Here is a 15,895-nt window from a genome sequence, read left to right on the forward strand (position 1 = left end):
GAAGAGGGCAGACATGGAAACCACAGTAGGAGACAGGGTGCCAGGGTGACAGAGGGGAGGTTAAAGGAGGCATCGGTCAGCTTGTGGAGAAACAAGGCCATGCTCTTTCATGTCTCACCTCTTTCAACCTCACCGACCAGACAGAAAGATAATCAAGCAAACGTTCTAAAAGACCAGGGTTCCTACTCTCAGGAAAGGGTGGGGATCCAAATGATATACAGATTCCAACCACTGCGTTCTAATCATTACACCAAAAGATGAGACAAAGCTGTTCCTACTGGACACATCCACTTCTGAATTTGTGATCAAAGATTGTGTGGTTACAGTGTTGACCTATTTGAAGACTGAGTTTCTTTGCCTTTGGTACACTCCACCCGTTGGCTGGCAAATTACAGCCCAGTCTTGGGGGAACATCAGCGGTGGTTTTGCTCTTCTCTTCCGTCAAAACAAAAGGAAATAGTAGTTTTCCTGATATTTTGTGTGAGGGGTGTGTTGGGAGCTGTTAGATTAAAATCTTTTGAGTTTTTATTTTTGTTTGTTTCTCACCAACCAAGACTACTCTTTGTGTCTCTTCCTCTCTCTGTCTCTTCATCCCAACCCCCAATCTGTGCTGGCTCTCTGTTATTTCCTCTGTCATTTAGCCAGACTTCCACAGCCCTGGATTGCCACCGTGCTGTCCATCTTTAATTACGACCATACTGCACAGGGATTTGAGTCTCTAATCTGCAGAGATGGGAGATTCTTAATCACCAAGCTCATAAGTAAATGAGCAGGGAAGATGACGAGTGCAGACCTCAAGCAGATTCATGCTTCTCTGCGGGGTCATTGGTCAGGGTAAAAATAACACTGGCTGCTCAATTCACCCATGCATCTTGTTTTGTCTTTAGTGGAATATATTTTCAAGTACCTTGAAAAAAACAAATGTGCCTCTCAAATACTATTATGTTTGTATAAAAAAACTGTGAAGGGGGGCTGTTTTACCAAGAGGGTATAGTAAATAGCACCAAAAAACAACTGAAGCGGTATGCATCCTTTCCCCAAAATATTTTTGTGATATATAAACTTTCAAAGATAAACAGGGATTAAGTGTTTGGCGGGGGAAAGGTAACCGATTAAAGAGACACTGAACTTTAAATAATTTAGTTAGTTTAATGAATAAAACCTTTGGATAGAAAACAGACAGAAATAATGAGTAATGAGGATATATTTTTGGCAGTTTTTTGTATGCCAAAATTATGTATGCGTATAAAAGCACTTACACCTTTCATATGAAATATTTACCTGTCTTCCACTCTAAAAAGATGTTATGTGAGGGCTTTGTTAAGCTGTTCCCACATGAAGCTCTCCTGTGATCAACAAATTTCCCAAACCTCTGTTATCTCTGGATATCTGCATGTCTTGCTTCTCCATCTGTGTCCTGTGTGTGCTCTTAAACCAATGCTTCCTGGCCTCCACACCCTTGAGATGGATGGCATGAAATACATTACAGCCCCCAAAGGAGCCCTACACCAGTACAATAGCCCTGAGCTCATTTCCAGTGCAGCTCTGCAGCGGTGTTGCATAAGCCACACAGTAACAGATCTGAGTGCAAAGGGGCTTAATGGAAAACAAGATGCTTGATTTGAGGGAAGAAATGGACATGAAGCACACAGCCTGATGTTGTTGCTTCTTTGCTGGTGGCCCATTAGGTGATGCGTTTTGGTTTGTTGTTGGTGATACACGATTCGATAAAGGTAGTGGTCAGTTAGCAGGTTATGATAGATGAGGGTGCTAGCAGTTCTTTGGCAACTAGTCTTAAACCTTGACTTTGCATGTCACTGTGTGATCCCTGTCCTGACATTTCAATCTGTTGTGTAATTTGGGGTTCATAAAAACCTATGAAAAACATCCAGACTTGTAAGACCTTAAGAACTATTAAGTGTTTTTAAATACAGTAATTGTCAGTCTGCTTTTTTTCACCAAAAAGGTATTTTGATGCAAATTCTGCTGTTAATCTTATTTGAAGTCACTCTGCTCTAGGATCATCAGCAGAATCCCTCTAAGATAGATATATGACTTGCTGTCATGGATTCTAAAAGCCAAAAGTAATTAGCATTGATGGGAGGGAAGATTTCCAACATGAGTACACAACCCCCCACAATCACTTCGCTCCTTTCACGATATCCCTCTTTCTCCTCTGCTTATAGCAGCTGATGTCTTCCATATTGATCAGTGGTGCTGGGCCCCAAATGGGGCTCATCAGCTGATGGCTTTATCTGTCAATCTGGGTGTTCATTGATTGAAGGAGTTAGCTGTTATAAAGCTGGCTAGAAGGGAGAAGGAGACCCTCAATATTGCACCTGCCAGTGAAGACATCACTGCCACCCACTTTAAGCCAGCAATATCCAGGCTGACCAGTGAACTGTTAAGTGATGGCCACAGATAACCTCATTCCCCCTAAAGATATAGTGTGCTTTCTAATGTTGAATTTTTACTTCTACTTATATCTTTTTCATAGTTGCACTCTTCCTTTTTTTTATCCATGGTCTATTAAAGGTTTCTTATTATTTTAATTCATTCAAAGTATCGCTCTTGCCCTTGTTTTTTCTCTCAGATTTGTTCTAGTTGAGTTTCAAGCTACTCGGGTGAAAAAAGATTAGCTCCTAACCTCTGCAGTTTTATCACAGGAATTAGCAATTGTTGCCAGAGCACCTCCCTCTATTATGTGTGCAACATACCATTGCAATGTTGCTGTGACATATACATTCTTGACATTTCTACAAAGATCACAGATGACTGTTTACAAGGTTCCCTTACTTGATCTTCCAGTGGGATGTAAATATAGAGCAGAGGTCATCCACTGTAGACCAAGCTTAAGTTTTAAAGTGTGACGCAAACAGACATGAGCTGATATGCCCTGTTGGAATACCTTTTCTTATTGTGGGTTTAGTATTTAGTGTTTAACATTAGCTTTAACAATTTTAAGAAGTAGATCACATGTTTACACAGCAAACCAATTTTGGTAGCAATACTCAATGTTAATAAAACATGTCAGAATTTAGCTGACTGCATACTTTTACAGTTTCATGTTTGTTCTAGAGTAGTGGAACTTGTGAATAGAAAATAACTTGTATTAACTTGCTTCTAATTGACTATAAGTCATAATACAGGTCTGTATCATCAGTGTTTACCACCATTGTATGTGTCAGCAAAGATTGTACCTCCCCCTCCTCAAACAGCCACACACCGCAAATCTCCTTTAGCTGTCACCTGCTACTTGCCCTTGTATCTAAAGCTTGTTCATAAATTCAATTTTGCCAAAAGATGCCTTGACCACAGGTTTTTAAAATCAGTTCACACATGTAGAGGAGATCTACTCCAGATGGAGGGGTGAGATAATGAAGGATGTAGGAAGTCTGGTCATAACATACAGTCACTACGCACTTTATATGTTTTACTCACTCACCTTACATTCTACTGGCACCTTATACTCTACCTCTACTTTATTTTGCACTACATTACACTGTTTACTGTTGTATATATACTTTTTATATTGCCTTGTATATATATTTTATATATGCCACTTTTTATTTTGCTATTTTTAACATTTTGTTTAGCTTGTGTATTGCTGCTGCTGCAATGCAATTTCCCAGCCTGGTATCAATAAAGTATATCTATCTATCTATTTATCTATTTAAATTCTCAAAGATGAACTGAGCAATCAAATTATGTCTGCAGCACAGCCTATGGAAAACTTCTTTGTGCACATATTTTCATATTTTGTTAATATCCCACAATATGAAGGTGTTTTTATCATACAGTTGCTGGTGTTCAGAAAGTATTTAAAAAAGTAGGTAAAAGGTATTAAAAAGTAAAAATTAAATAAGAAAGAAGGCAGTTCTTGAGGAAAACATGTTCGTACTCATACTCAAGCTTTACCTGAATTGTGCAACTTGGGTGGAAAATGTTGTTCACACACTAAATGCATGTCTCATGCATGAGCAATGCAACAGGTTTTAGTGGCTGCTGTACTTTGAGTGGAGGCGTTCTGCCTATAGTACCACAGACATGGCCTTATTAGAAAAACACACTTTCTAAAGGTCAATATGTCGTATGTGTGCGTTTCTTTTGCCTACTGAATGTTTTCCGTATGCTGTTGTCAACTATTGTCTCTAAACTCCCGAGTGCAACAGTGGATTGTGCTGCATGAGGCTGACGAGTCTTTGTTTGCATTGTCGCAGTCTACACCATTAGACCTGTAGCAAACACTGATGGACGCACTAGCTTGAAAGCTCATCTGATTTTAGCAAAAATGCAGATTATTTTTAGTAGCTTAATCCAACCATGTATTTTCTACCCCTTATGGTATTTGATTCATTGTATTTCTAAGAATTATTGTTATATACAGCTGGTAAGTACTGACAAAATTTGACCTAAATGTTGCTAAAATTCATGTAAACAGGTTTTGCTATGACAGTGAAAAAAGTATAAATTGCATTCAGTATCTGATTCATTAATCAAAGAGTAATTGTGCAGAATACTGGCCCCAGTAACTCACTCAAAGCACTCGCCTCTGGCTAATACATTGCAAATTCATCAGCCATGTGCTCAGTTTCACTGGTCAGCTGGGCGTTATTGGACGACAAACATTCCCAGAGAGTTGTTGGTTATTTTCAAATGTTGCTGCTGAGTGGAGTAACCAGATCTGTGACAAGGAGAAATAGCCCGAAGCACTAATGGTTGGGTGCATCAACACACATATACAAAATAAACATAATAATTTTTCCTTACTGTCAAGAACAAAACAGAGCAGAGGGGTCTAAATTTCACCTGTGTAGGAGAGATGTGTAGCAGAGAGCTATCAGATTACTTCCAATAATACCTTCCAATCAATGTCTATTCATTTATTTAATTATATCCATAACTTCTATGAATTTCTGTCAAAAAATGGAAGCATTTCATGACCTGAAACAACCTGTACTGCTTGCATTATTTTAAGTGGGTGGAGAGTCTTTTCTCCATTAATCTGGGCTGAAAAGACATTCTGAGAAAGCATATCAGAAATCAAAATGTTTTGTGCATGCAAGTCAGATGTCCTCTCTCTTTCTCTTTTACTGACATCCTTAAAAAACCGAAACAATAGTCACACTGAACAATCATGTTGCATAGGGGACATCAGACGTCCTTCCCTTCATTCATCCAACTGTCCATTCATCTATCTCTCTGTCAGCTCCATATCAGTCGGTGTTGATTGGGGTCTAGTCAGTTGATCTGCCGGGTCTCTGGGGATCCAGGAGACTTGGGTTACAGTTGGAGTGGCCATCTCACTTTTCGCGCCATCCAACCTTTTCAATCCCCCTCCCCCTCTATTTCACCAGGTGACCCATCTTTATGACCCGTGGAGAAGGAGTCACGTTTCTCTCTTTCTTTCTTTCTCTCATTCTTTATGTTCGACTCAGTTTATTCAGTTTAAAGATGCTTTATTGGCATAAACTGTCAAAAGATTAAAACCTTATCGGGACTGTAAATGCAGAGATTTATTTCACTTGAAAAACTTCTAATCGTGTAATTTAAGTTCTAATAGTGTCATTATTTGTAGTCTGATAGCTTCCCCTGGGTGTGAACAGCACCCAGTGAGATTTACAGCTTCTGGCTGTTGTTTGGAGCCTCGCCAGGTTTGTGATGTTTAACACCACTGGCTGACGCAGCTGACAGTGCACAGAAGACAGCTCCTTAATATACTGGCTGCCTGCTCACTGTAATAATTCTTACTAAGAAGCTACTCTCACTGTTTCTCGAGTAAATATACATTCAAGTGGCTTATTCATCATTGAATGTTTGCTTTTTTTTTTTTTTTACCCCTTTAGTATTTGTTCTTTTTATTGAGGCAGAAGGAAAAATGTGAGGAAGAGACAAAAGAGAAGGTTCAAGTGGCATTTGATCTTCCTAGAATAATGCACTTTCCTGTTGTGTTTGTCAGACTTAGTTAACATACTTTTGAGCTGATCTGACATGTTCAGCGCCTTCTCGTTTAATTGCACAGCTGAGAATGAACAGTAAGCTGCTTTGCTTCTATTTTCCTTCCATATTTTTATTGTACTGTTGGTATAGCTGAAAGATGCTATTGTGTCACTTAATAATGTTGTAGCACATTGTGTTTTGTTTCTGCAGATGGATGTTTCTTTACAAGGCTGAATGTTGTTCATTCTGTAGGTTTTCTTTATTAATTATTTTCTGTATATTTTAAAGGCCCTGCGATTGACTGGTGACAAGTCCAGGGTGTACCCTGCCTCTCTCCCGTAGTCAGCTGGGATAGGCTCCAGCCCCTCCACGACCCTGACGGATAAGCAGTATAGAAAATGGATAGATGTTTTAAACTCATAGGCCAAGGAAAAAGCTCAGTTTTCCTTTCTTTTTGTGTTCTGTGTCATCTTGGGTAACTACTGTTAGCAGAACATAAGTCGTTGTTTCTTTCTCTTTTCTTTCTTGCCTCTTTGCCTTAGTTTGTGTCTTTGCCCGTATCCCTCTGTCATTTCACATTAATTACACTATTGACCTGACAGGAATGAAACCTGTGCAGCCAACACTATATAGCATATCAACCGGCATACTGTATTATAGACTTTATTGGACTACTGTCCTGCTCTTCTATCTCTGTGTGTGTGTCTCTACCAGCTGTGGCTTTAGCTTCATGCTTAGAATAGCTATCAGTATCTGTAGTGTAACGTTACATTTAACTTCCCTTATGTGGAGGGTACATATCTTAACACTTGATATGAATTGGCCCGTCATGCAAGTGGTGGCTCTGCCTGTACTAAAGATAGTAAATTCCATGCACTCAAGACTTTTTTACCTTTTATGTCCCTGGCCATGCATTAAAAATAAAACAAACATGCCCCAGCTTACAGCAGGGTCCTGACGATATGCTGCCACGACATACGTACATATAAACTAAACAGTCAGGGGCGGCCCTTCATAAAGTAAACTCCTAGCATGTGGGGTCCAGACACTTGTCTGTCCTATCAATGTGGCTTTGTCCTGTGTTAATGAAGGGTTCGTACTCTTTTGTATAGATACCACCTATAACTGGCTACGAACAAATCATTTAGGTGTATTCTATATTAATCATTTTCTCTAAAAGAATGTTGCACTAAAATTGTGATAATATACATAGGGTCTTATCATTGTTATTATTATTATTATTATTACATAAATAGTATATTATAAGTATATTAATGGTGGAGCATGTACACATAAACAGCTCCAACACTAGATCATATCAAATATATGTGTGGTATTTCTGCATTAAAATATATAAAAACAACTCGACCCTTTTTTCATTCGGTCACTTGTCGCTATAACTTCCAGGAAAAAGGCACAGTCAGCAAATGTGATTAAACCTTACCTGAAGTAAAGTTTACAACATTACCACACTCAGGAACATTTCTGCCTGAGTCATGTCAGATAGATTTTCATCAGCAATGGCAACTGTTTAACAATCGTCTCCCATGATCCCATATTACTCACATCTTTTGTTTTTATTAAAAGACATCTGGCAGGAGAAACCTCAAATTGTGTGTTTAAGTAGGGATACATAAACTGGAGCTGTGAATGATTGCATGCAGTTCATAACTTCGAATAATTCATTTTCTTTGGCATCAAGGTTTCTTAAGCAAAATGAAGGTATTCAAGGTAAACTGGGGAATTGGGCAAACGGTGCAGAGAATGAGACTGTATCCCTGGTCTAATCTGGTGTGTAGACATGGTAGTTAGTAGGAAGGTGCGAGTGCTCTGAAAGGACTCAGACGTTAGGAGGAGGCCAGGGGCTGTTTGTGTTGGCTGACACCTTCCTTACAGCAGTAATCCAGTCTTTCCCCAGCTGGCTGGCTACTACACCTCCCCCTTCCTTTTTTTCTTTCCTTCCATCCATTTTTTTCTTCCTGCCCTTCTAAATTAAGGAAAAACTCTCTCTCTCTCTCTTCTCACACTTTGTCTTTTATCTCTGCTCATCATTTTCTTCTTCTATTCCCCTTCACCAGCATTCATGTCATTCTTTTCAAAAAAGTAAGATAATCCTAAAGAATAATCTTTAAATTGAATTAAAGCAACCAAAGAACATGAGATGATGTCGTGTTTCCTTTTCTCCTGCTCTCCATACCTCTCTTTCTACTTGGTAGTGAAACCTCACACCAGCAAATGCTCATTCTGTAAAAAATTCATTTCCTGTGTGTTGTCCGCTGCAAGGCTGTTGTTCTGTCACTTAATTATTTAAAAAATGCCCATCATGTGAAGTCAGCGATATGTAATTTACCTCTACTGGCGTCAGGGACAGCCGATTGATTTATTACAGAGGCCCTTTAATGTGAACAGCTGTTTCCTACTAAAAATAGGTCAGGGGTCAGATAAAATGACCTTGTACTTTTTTTGTTCTCACATTGATAGAAAGCTGGATGTGAGGCTAAAAAGACAACTAAAAAAGCTTTTGACTTGATTACATACTTTACTGTATAATTGAGTTTGTAAGAATGTGTTTTATTTATCATTCTGTTGTGTGTCCTATGGTGTAAATCAAAATTAAAAAAAAATAGTAATAATAGATCATTTATAACAGGGAACTCATCAAAGGCATGAAATCTATCAATTATATAGATTATCTGAACTAAATATCAGCTATTGCCACATTTCAACTGTACAAATGCGTTATCCCTGAAAGGCCTATACTTTTCAAACTCTTTTCTCCTCCTCTGTCTGACTCTCTGTCTTTTTCCCTTATCATTTTAAGTCTAGCCGTGTGGCTCTTGTGTTCACTGTAGAAGTTGGAGGAAAGACTTAGGGAGTGGTTCAGGGGCCCTCGGCCACAGTACTTCCCACCAGAGTGACCTCTGACCCCTGGTGCCATTAATCACTAGGCTCCTGATGGCCCTGTCCCTGGGGGAAAATCAGTCCAGGGCAAAGGATGATGGGAGGTGAAGCCTGCAGCCAATTACAGATTGGCTAAGAGCAGCCTAGTGGACAAATCAGAGCTTTAGAGAGAGATGAAATGCCCAAGACTTTCTTACTTAGGCTGGCATGGCCTGATGCCATGACATGTAAGGTATTGTTACTGACTGTGATGTTTCTAATATAACAGCAGTATATGGTGGACATTAAGGTGACTTTGGTTGCTGTGATCAAAAGGGATGTGTTGGACTGGTCTAATTAAGCCTGTTAGAACTAAATGTCTCCAGGGTTGGAAACAGAACAGATGTTGGACACCAAAGGCAGGCGGCACGTTGATTCTCTTAAATTAGGGAACTCTCTGGCCAAGTGTTGCTAATGTGTTTTTTGGTCAATTACGTTATTATCAAAGGTGCGTTTCCAGTGCTTTCATATGAGCTGTGTTGAAATATGAAACCTGATGGATGTCAACTGATGACTAATTAATGCTGTTTTAGGTTTCAAAGGTTCACCTAAGATGTATAGATAGCTATGTGGTTTACTTTCATATACTCTCTGCTCTCCCGTCTGAACTTTGTCTGCCTTTTTTGGCTGATTTAATGTGGTTATGTGCTCTAAAAATAGTTCCTTGTGAACATATATCGAAAGCTAAATCTGATCTGACAGCAGATACTGATAAAGGTGTGAATAAAAGCATAGGCGTGAATTAAAGCTGAACTAACTGCTGGCCTGTCACTCTGGGGCCAGTGCTGTTGTGTGTCATTTGTTGTGCTCTCATTGTTCCTGCCTGAGCCTGTATGAAAACATGGCTTCCTGCTGACCTGCAGTTTAATTCACACATCGATAACCCCCGGCTGATCTCTGACCCCTCTAGTTGTACTAATTGTTTGATGCAGGATTGATGTCCAACATTGAATTAAATAACTGACGAGGCGCTGGCAGCAAAGCATTCCTGGTGCTTTGATCAGCTGTGTGTTCTGGAAATATTGCCACTGTTTAGCGATTTGGAAGAAAGTCTATGGTTACAGTCAGTATATTACATACATTGTGTATTTATAATGTATTTATTACATTAGAGTTAAATACTTGTTTTTCTCATCTGTATATAGCTTATCCAAATGATTGCTTAAGGAAGCTGACATCTTGGCAAAGACCCTCTTGTTTTGCTAATTGTTAATTGGCTCTGGAGATAAGATGGCTGTTTTCTCAGAACAGCATATTCTCTAGTTTTAACAATGTTAACCATGTACAGTATGCTGTGGTGCTGATGTTACTTTCATTTTACAGGGTGAGAGAAACTCTTACAGGTCTTTTTGGAGGATTGTATTGTGTTGTTTGAATTTTAAAATTTCAATAGATGCACCAGTAGTTTAATTTAATCAAATCATGTTATTTTTCAGTACTGGAAGCACCTCGAATCATCTTTTTTTTGTGTGTGTTCTATATATACACATATATATTAACTATACTCACATCCCATTATTGTAGTGTTGCAACATGTGGAATGAGGAAACTGTGGTGGTAAACACTGATTGTTGGATGTCGCAACCTCATCACCTTTCCAACCCTGCATACAGAACCACTGTATTATTTAATATAATAATAACATGTATATATAATAACATGTATATGAACAGGTTATCACTCTCCCATTGGACACAGAACACAGATTCTGCTTTGTCCTCCGGAAATCAGCAATGCTTCTAAGAAAACTTTAAAAGAGATTTTCAGTGCACACAACAGTAGAGAGAGCTTTAGTTTTTACCCCATCGCTGTTACAACTAGTATTAATCAGTGTACTTAAAGGGTCAAAGCCATAGTGTCCTGGCGGTGCTGCCACACCTTCTTGATCTGATCACTTGATGTTGCTCCTTGTGTACACTTCAGCCCCTTGCACATGGCTCTAAGACACGTTGCTAACTTAAGAAAATAAATCAGGGCTAATCTTCATGGCCTGATCACGCTGCTATTTTACAAAGTCATTAATGAGTCTGATTCCAGGTTAAGAGCAGCCTGCGGAGGGGCTGAAGGATTGGTTGGCATTAGCTTTGAGGGTAAATCTGTACGACTTCCCTGCACTGGGCCTGGCAGCACCAACAGCAGAGGGGTGTGGATTTACTTAGTACAATCCTCTAAATAAGCTTCATTATACTGCCTATCCAGGAGCCCCCCACCCACCGCTACCCGTGGATTAGCAGGTCGTCACAATCCTCAGTCCCCTCCTCCCGCTCATGCTTACACTGTCGCACATTGCACTTTTTGATTCTGTTGCAAACTGTGAACGTCCCCCTCCTCCTTCCTTGCTGTCTACACCACTCCTCTGCCCCACATGCTCCCTGCAAGCTTCACTGCAGATAAGCTGTTGACAAGATTAATGCATCTGTATCAAAAGTCTAGAGCCGCTTTGCTTTGTGTTGTTTGCGAATCCCCTTTTCCAGGTCAAGCCAGATTGCCTTAACTGGGCTAATATGTTTTCAAGCCAAATTTAACAAGCAAGCAGGCAACAAGCCTGCCACCTTGCCTTAGCAGTAGAATGGCAGCACTTAGATCAGTAACTAGAAGTCACAATATTATGCTGGCTTTCAGCATTGATTGGTGAGCAAATAAATGCATAATGTAGAATTAATCCTGTGTTGTCATTTTCACTGTAGCAGCTTGAATCATTTATTTTCTGTTAGGTGCCATTATGTCTCGACAGAGATGCACACAAGAGGAATTGTCAGCATTATGGCTTCCATTCTCATTGGGATTGTCCATGTTAAAAATGCACTTCGAAGCAAATTCATTCACCACAAAGCATCCATTGTGCGTCACTAAGCTGATCCAATTCAGATGTAAGATTTGTATCGTATTGATCTGTTTTATGGTTTATCTCTCCTCCGTAGGAACCCCAGTCAATCGTATCCCCATCATGGCCAAGCAGGTCCTGGATCTGTACATGCTGTACAAGCTGGTGACAGAGAAGGGAGGCCTAGTGGAGGTTATCAACAAGAAGATCTGGAGAGAAATCACAAAGGGGCTCAACCTGCCTACCTCCATCACCAGTGCAGCTTTCACCTTGCGCACACAGTAAGTCTTTGTGTCTGTGTCACAAAACTATCAGCAAAATTTATAGCATTGGCTTTCATACCTATAAATCAACTGTTTACAACCACAGATCCAGTCTGTTTGATGTTAATATTACCTAAACTCTGATTTAGTTTACTGAAACTAAATAAAGAACCTCATGTGTGCAATTTCTCAGCGGGAAACAAGCACCTTCCTTATGCTATAAGTGTGTGTGTGTGTGTGTGTGTGTGTGTGTTTGGCAGGGTGGGTATGTTTGTGAGTTCAGATGTCAATATTAACTTGTGCCTATGTGTTTATACACATGCAAGTTGGTTTCCTCCTCTAAGCCACCTTCCCTCTTCACGTTAAATCCCTTCGTCCATTACATCACACATAGAGCCCATTGATTCCCATAGATTTATTGACACGATTTGGGTCAGAGTTCACAATCACTAAGGTGGGGTTTGACTGACAGCTTATACTCTGAGCCTCGACTAAAACTCTGCCACCCCTTGATGGAAATCCTTCAGTCGGTGTAACACCTCTCCATCCTGTCCACTAGCAGGGTGCCATAATGAACCTTTATGTATTTTTAATGTTGTGTAGCATTGCTCTGCTGGCTCTGTCTAATGGACAATGCTCTTAGCTTCTTATTGATCCTTTATGCATCATGCCATCAGCATGCACAGCACTGTATTTTCTTCTGAGATGGAAACAACACCAGAGCTGTGACTGTGCATACTTGTAGAGTCCCTGTTATGTCATCTAAGTGTACATATGTATATATACACTTATGTACATATATGTTTTCTTGTAACCGATTGTCAAACAGAGTTTATCTCTGTTAATGTGCTTGAAGAACTGCAGACAGTGGCAGATTCCTTTTGGCCGTAGTGTTGGGGATAAAATCAAACACCATGCTACACAGCAGTATTTTCTTTTATCTAAAATTCGATCCAAACACAGACTAAACTGCATTTATACAGCTAAATGGTAGACTATGTGTAAAATGTTGTCATATTTGCACCTTAAGAAATTAAAAATTTAGCTATGAACCCTGTCATCTCGCAGCAACTTCAGTCAAAATGCTCTGACAAAAAGCTAAATATCATCAGGAAATGGCATCTTGAATCACTGATTCACTTAAATTAAGTCCACCTTGGTTCAAAAATTCAACTGACTTTGCAAGAACTTTGTTCACATGTTGGCTGACTGCAAAGCCAGGTTTTACAGGTTTACTGCATAACATGTGAAGACATTCTCTGGTTTCCCACTTTGAATGTATTTTGAATGTTATTGTAGCCAATAAAAAACATTTTGAAGGCAGAGATTACTGTTTTTGGATTGGAACTATATTACTATACTACTGTGCAACAGTGTGTAACAGTTTTCAGGCTCAGATATTAATAAGACTTTCTGACTTTCAAATAGAACTGGCTGCAGTTAATGTTTTTTGTACTCATTAGAGCTGGATTAAGTTGTATTGAAAATACAAGGCTAATAAATGCAATGTGAATGTTTCTGTGGTTATGTGATGTATTGTTTTGTGTATATTTTTTCTTCTTAAGGTACATGAAATACCTGTACCCATATGAGTGTGAGAGGAAAGGCCTCAGCTCCCCGGGTGAGCTTCAGGCTGCCATCGATAGCAACCGACGTGAAGGTCGTCGTCCAAGCTACAGCAGCAGCCTATTCCGCTTCTCTCCTTCTCCCAGCACAGCTCCCCATATCCTCTCACCTCCCAAGATGCACCTTTCCGCTCTTGGGGCAGGGACATCAGGAGCCCTCAATGGCCTGCAGGCCTCACCAGGACCCTCTCTGAAGAAAGGTAGGAACCATACAGATGCCAAGACCATAATGAGACAACTATGGACCTTTATGTGCAAAACTCACTTTGTGTTTTTAGTGTGTTTTCATTTGAAGTATTAATTTAAAGTACTTCATTACTCAGACATTTCTTATGTCCCTCAGTATTATATAAAATAAACAGACTTAAATTAACTCCACAAATGGAAATTTGGGAAAAGTAAGTTTACAGCATGTGGAAGTTAACTTTTTAAACAAGCCTGCTTGCAAGTAAACAGGCAGCTTCCAATATGTAGTGTGTGTAAGAAAGAAGGGCGTTGCCGGAAAAAATGAGCAGGTATGCTCAGAAACCCTTCTCTTGCTCGATGGTGGGTATATTAAAGTGGGTAAATGTTTACTTCAGAGAATGTGGCCTCTCTATACTGGTTGGATTGAACTGGAGTGTTCCAGTTATGGATGTACTGAGACTTGTGGTAGTTATGGTAGTATTTTTAGTGACACACTGCCCTCTGTCACAATTTACAAAAACTACATCTGGTCACAGTCATGAATAGACACAGATATCGATATAGATTTGATTTTTGGAGGCTATTTTCAGGACCAGCTTTCCCACAAAACATTTAAAAGACAGTACACAGTCCTACAGACCAAAATTGTATTCATCCGACAACCTTCTCCTTCTTTTGTCAGATAGATCTGAATCAGTGTGAGAATATGTGTGCATGCAGGAAAGTAGGAAAGTTGGGAGTCTGTGCTGTTATCCGTGTTTTAGATTCTCACATAAAGTCACTTTCCTTCCCTTCACTGTATCCCACCATCACTCTGTGTGTGTTCACTTAGTGTTTTTAAATGACTTTGTGAGTGTTTGCTTTGCTATGTGTGTGTAGTCCATCCAGGTGTTTAAGAGTCATGTGTGAACCTATTTTGCCTTAGGCTGCTGAGAGCCCTCAGCTTTACTCCTGATTAATAACATGGTTCCCACGCTGGGTGGACACTTTATGAACTTTGAAGCCTTCAGTCCACATCAGTGGGATCTTGTTGATAACTGTCATTACCCTCCCTCTTATCTGATGTCACTTTGACTTGGCTGGAATGTGACGGTTGTGGACCCTGACAGTATCCATAGTTTACCTTGTGTAACGCACCGTATTTAACCTATACTTATTTTATGTGGTAGTGCAGGACAGCGCGTGATTTGACTAGACACTGTAGATGTGTCACTGCTTTGCATGCCCACAACCAGCTGTTTTGTTTTTATTTAGATTAGTAGTTCTTGAAGAGAGACTCCGGGAACCTGCAAGGATTTCTGAAGGAGTTTCACACTGGGATATTAACTTAATAAATTGGATTGGTTTTATTTCAGTTACGTTAAGTTGAAAGTGCTTGAAGGATAATTTGGGAAGTCGTCATTGTAGTTCATTCTAAAATCACTTGGAGTCACTCATTTGGTTTAAAAAAGAAAATGTATTTAACCTATGTGGCTGACACAGAGACAGCCATTTACCCTGTGTAGACTACTGAATTTTAATTCCGGTCCATGAACAGGGGCTAATGGATGCATTGGAGTCATTGGAGTTCATAAAACCACCCCTTCATTCCTCTGTCCAGATGACCTGACCCCTTCCATCATGGCAGCGAGACCCTCCATGGCACTGGCCCTGGGTCAGCAGCAGGTTGCAGGTTTGGCAAGAGCCGCCACATTGGAACAGCTGAGAGAAAAGCTGGAGACCGGGGTTGGAGAGGGGCCAGAGAGGAAGATGGCCCGTCTGGCAGAAGAGCAACAGCGTCTGATGCAGCAGGCTTTCCAGCACAACCTGCTGGCCATGGCTTCCCAAATGCCCATGAACTTGCGCCTGGGAGCCCCCACCATCACCAGCAGAGGTCAGTGCTGCACAGCATGTCAAAATTACTAGTATACATAACCACACAGATCACAGCACTCACCACCTGTGAAGCAAAACTGGACATGCTGATGTACTAGAACCTGGAAGTGATGCAAGGTGACCTTGTTTCTTTTCAATCAAAAGGGGAACTTAGTATTAGGCAAGTTGTACTTTGCAAGGCTTGCCACATTGTTTGTCACATCATGTATGTATTAACATTTTCCACAGATAGGAATAGACAC

At 40.1% G+C, this 15,895-nt stretch overlaps 1 protein-coding gene across 1 annotated transcript in view; it reads left to right on the forward strand.

Moving 5' to 3' along the window:
* Positions 1-15,895, forward strand: part of LOC124069654 (AT-rich interactive domain-containing protein 3B-like) — a 50,603-nt gene that overhangs the window by 29,994 nt on the left and 4,714 nt on the right. Inside the window, exons 5-7 of the mRNA XM_046409023.1 lie at positions 11,802-11,985; positions 13,533-13,792; positions 15,379-15,651. Coding sequence (XP_046264979.1) covers positions 11,802-11,985; positions 13,533-13,792; positions 15,379-15,651 — 717 coding nt within the window. The remainder of the gene's footprint in view (positions 1-11,801; positions 11,986-13,532; positions 13,793-15,378; positions 15,652-15,895) is intronic.

The sequence above is a fragment of the Scatophagus argus genome, chromosome 1 (genome assembly GCF_020382885.2).
Source record: "Scatophagus argus isolate fScaArg1 chromosome 1, fScaArg1.pri, whole genome shotgun sequence".
Taxonomy (NCBI): Eukaryota; Metazoa; Chordata; class Actinopteri; family Scatophagidae; genus Scatophagus; species Scatophagus argus.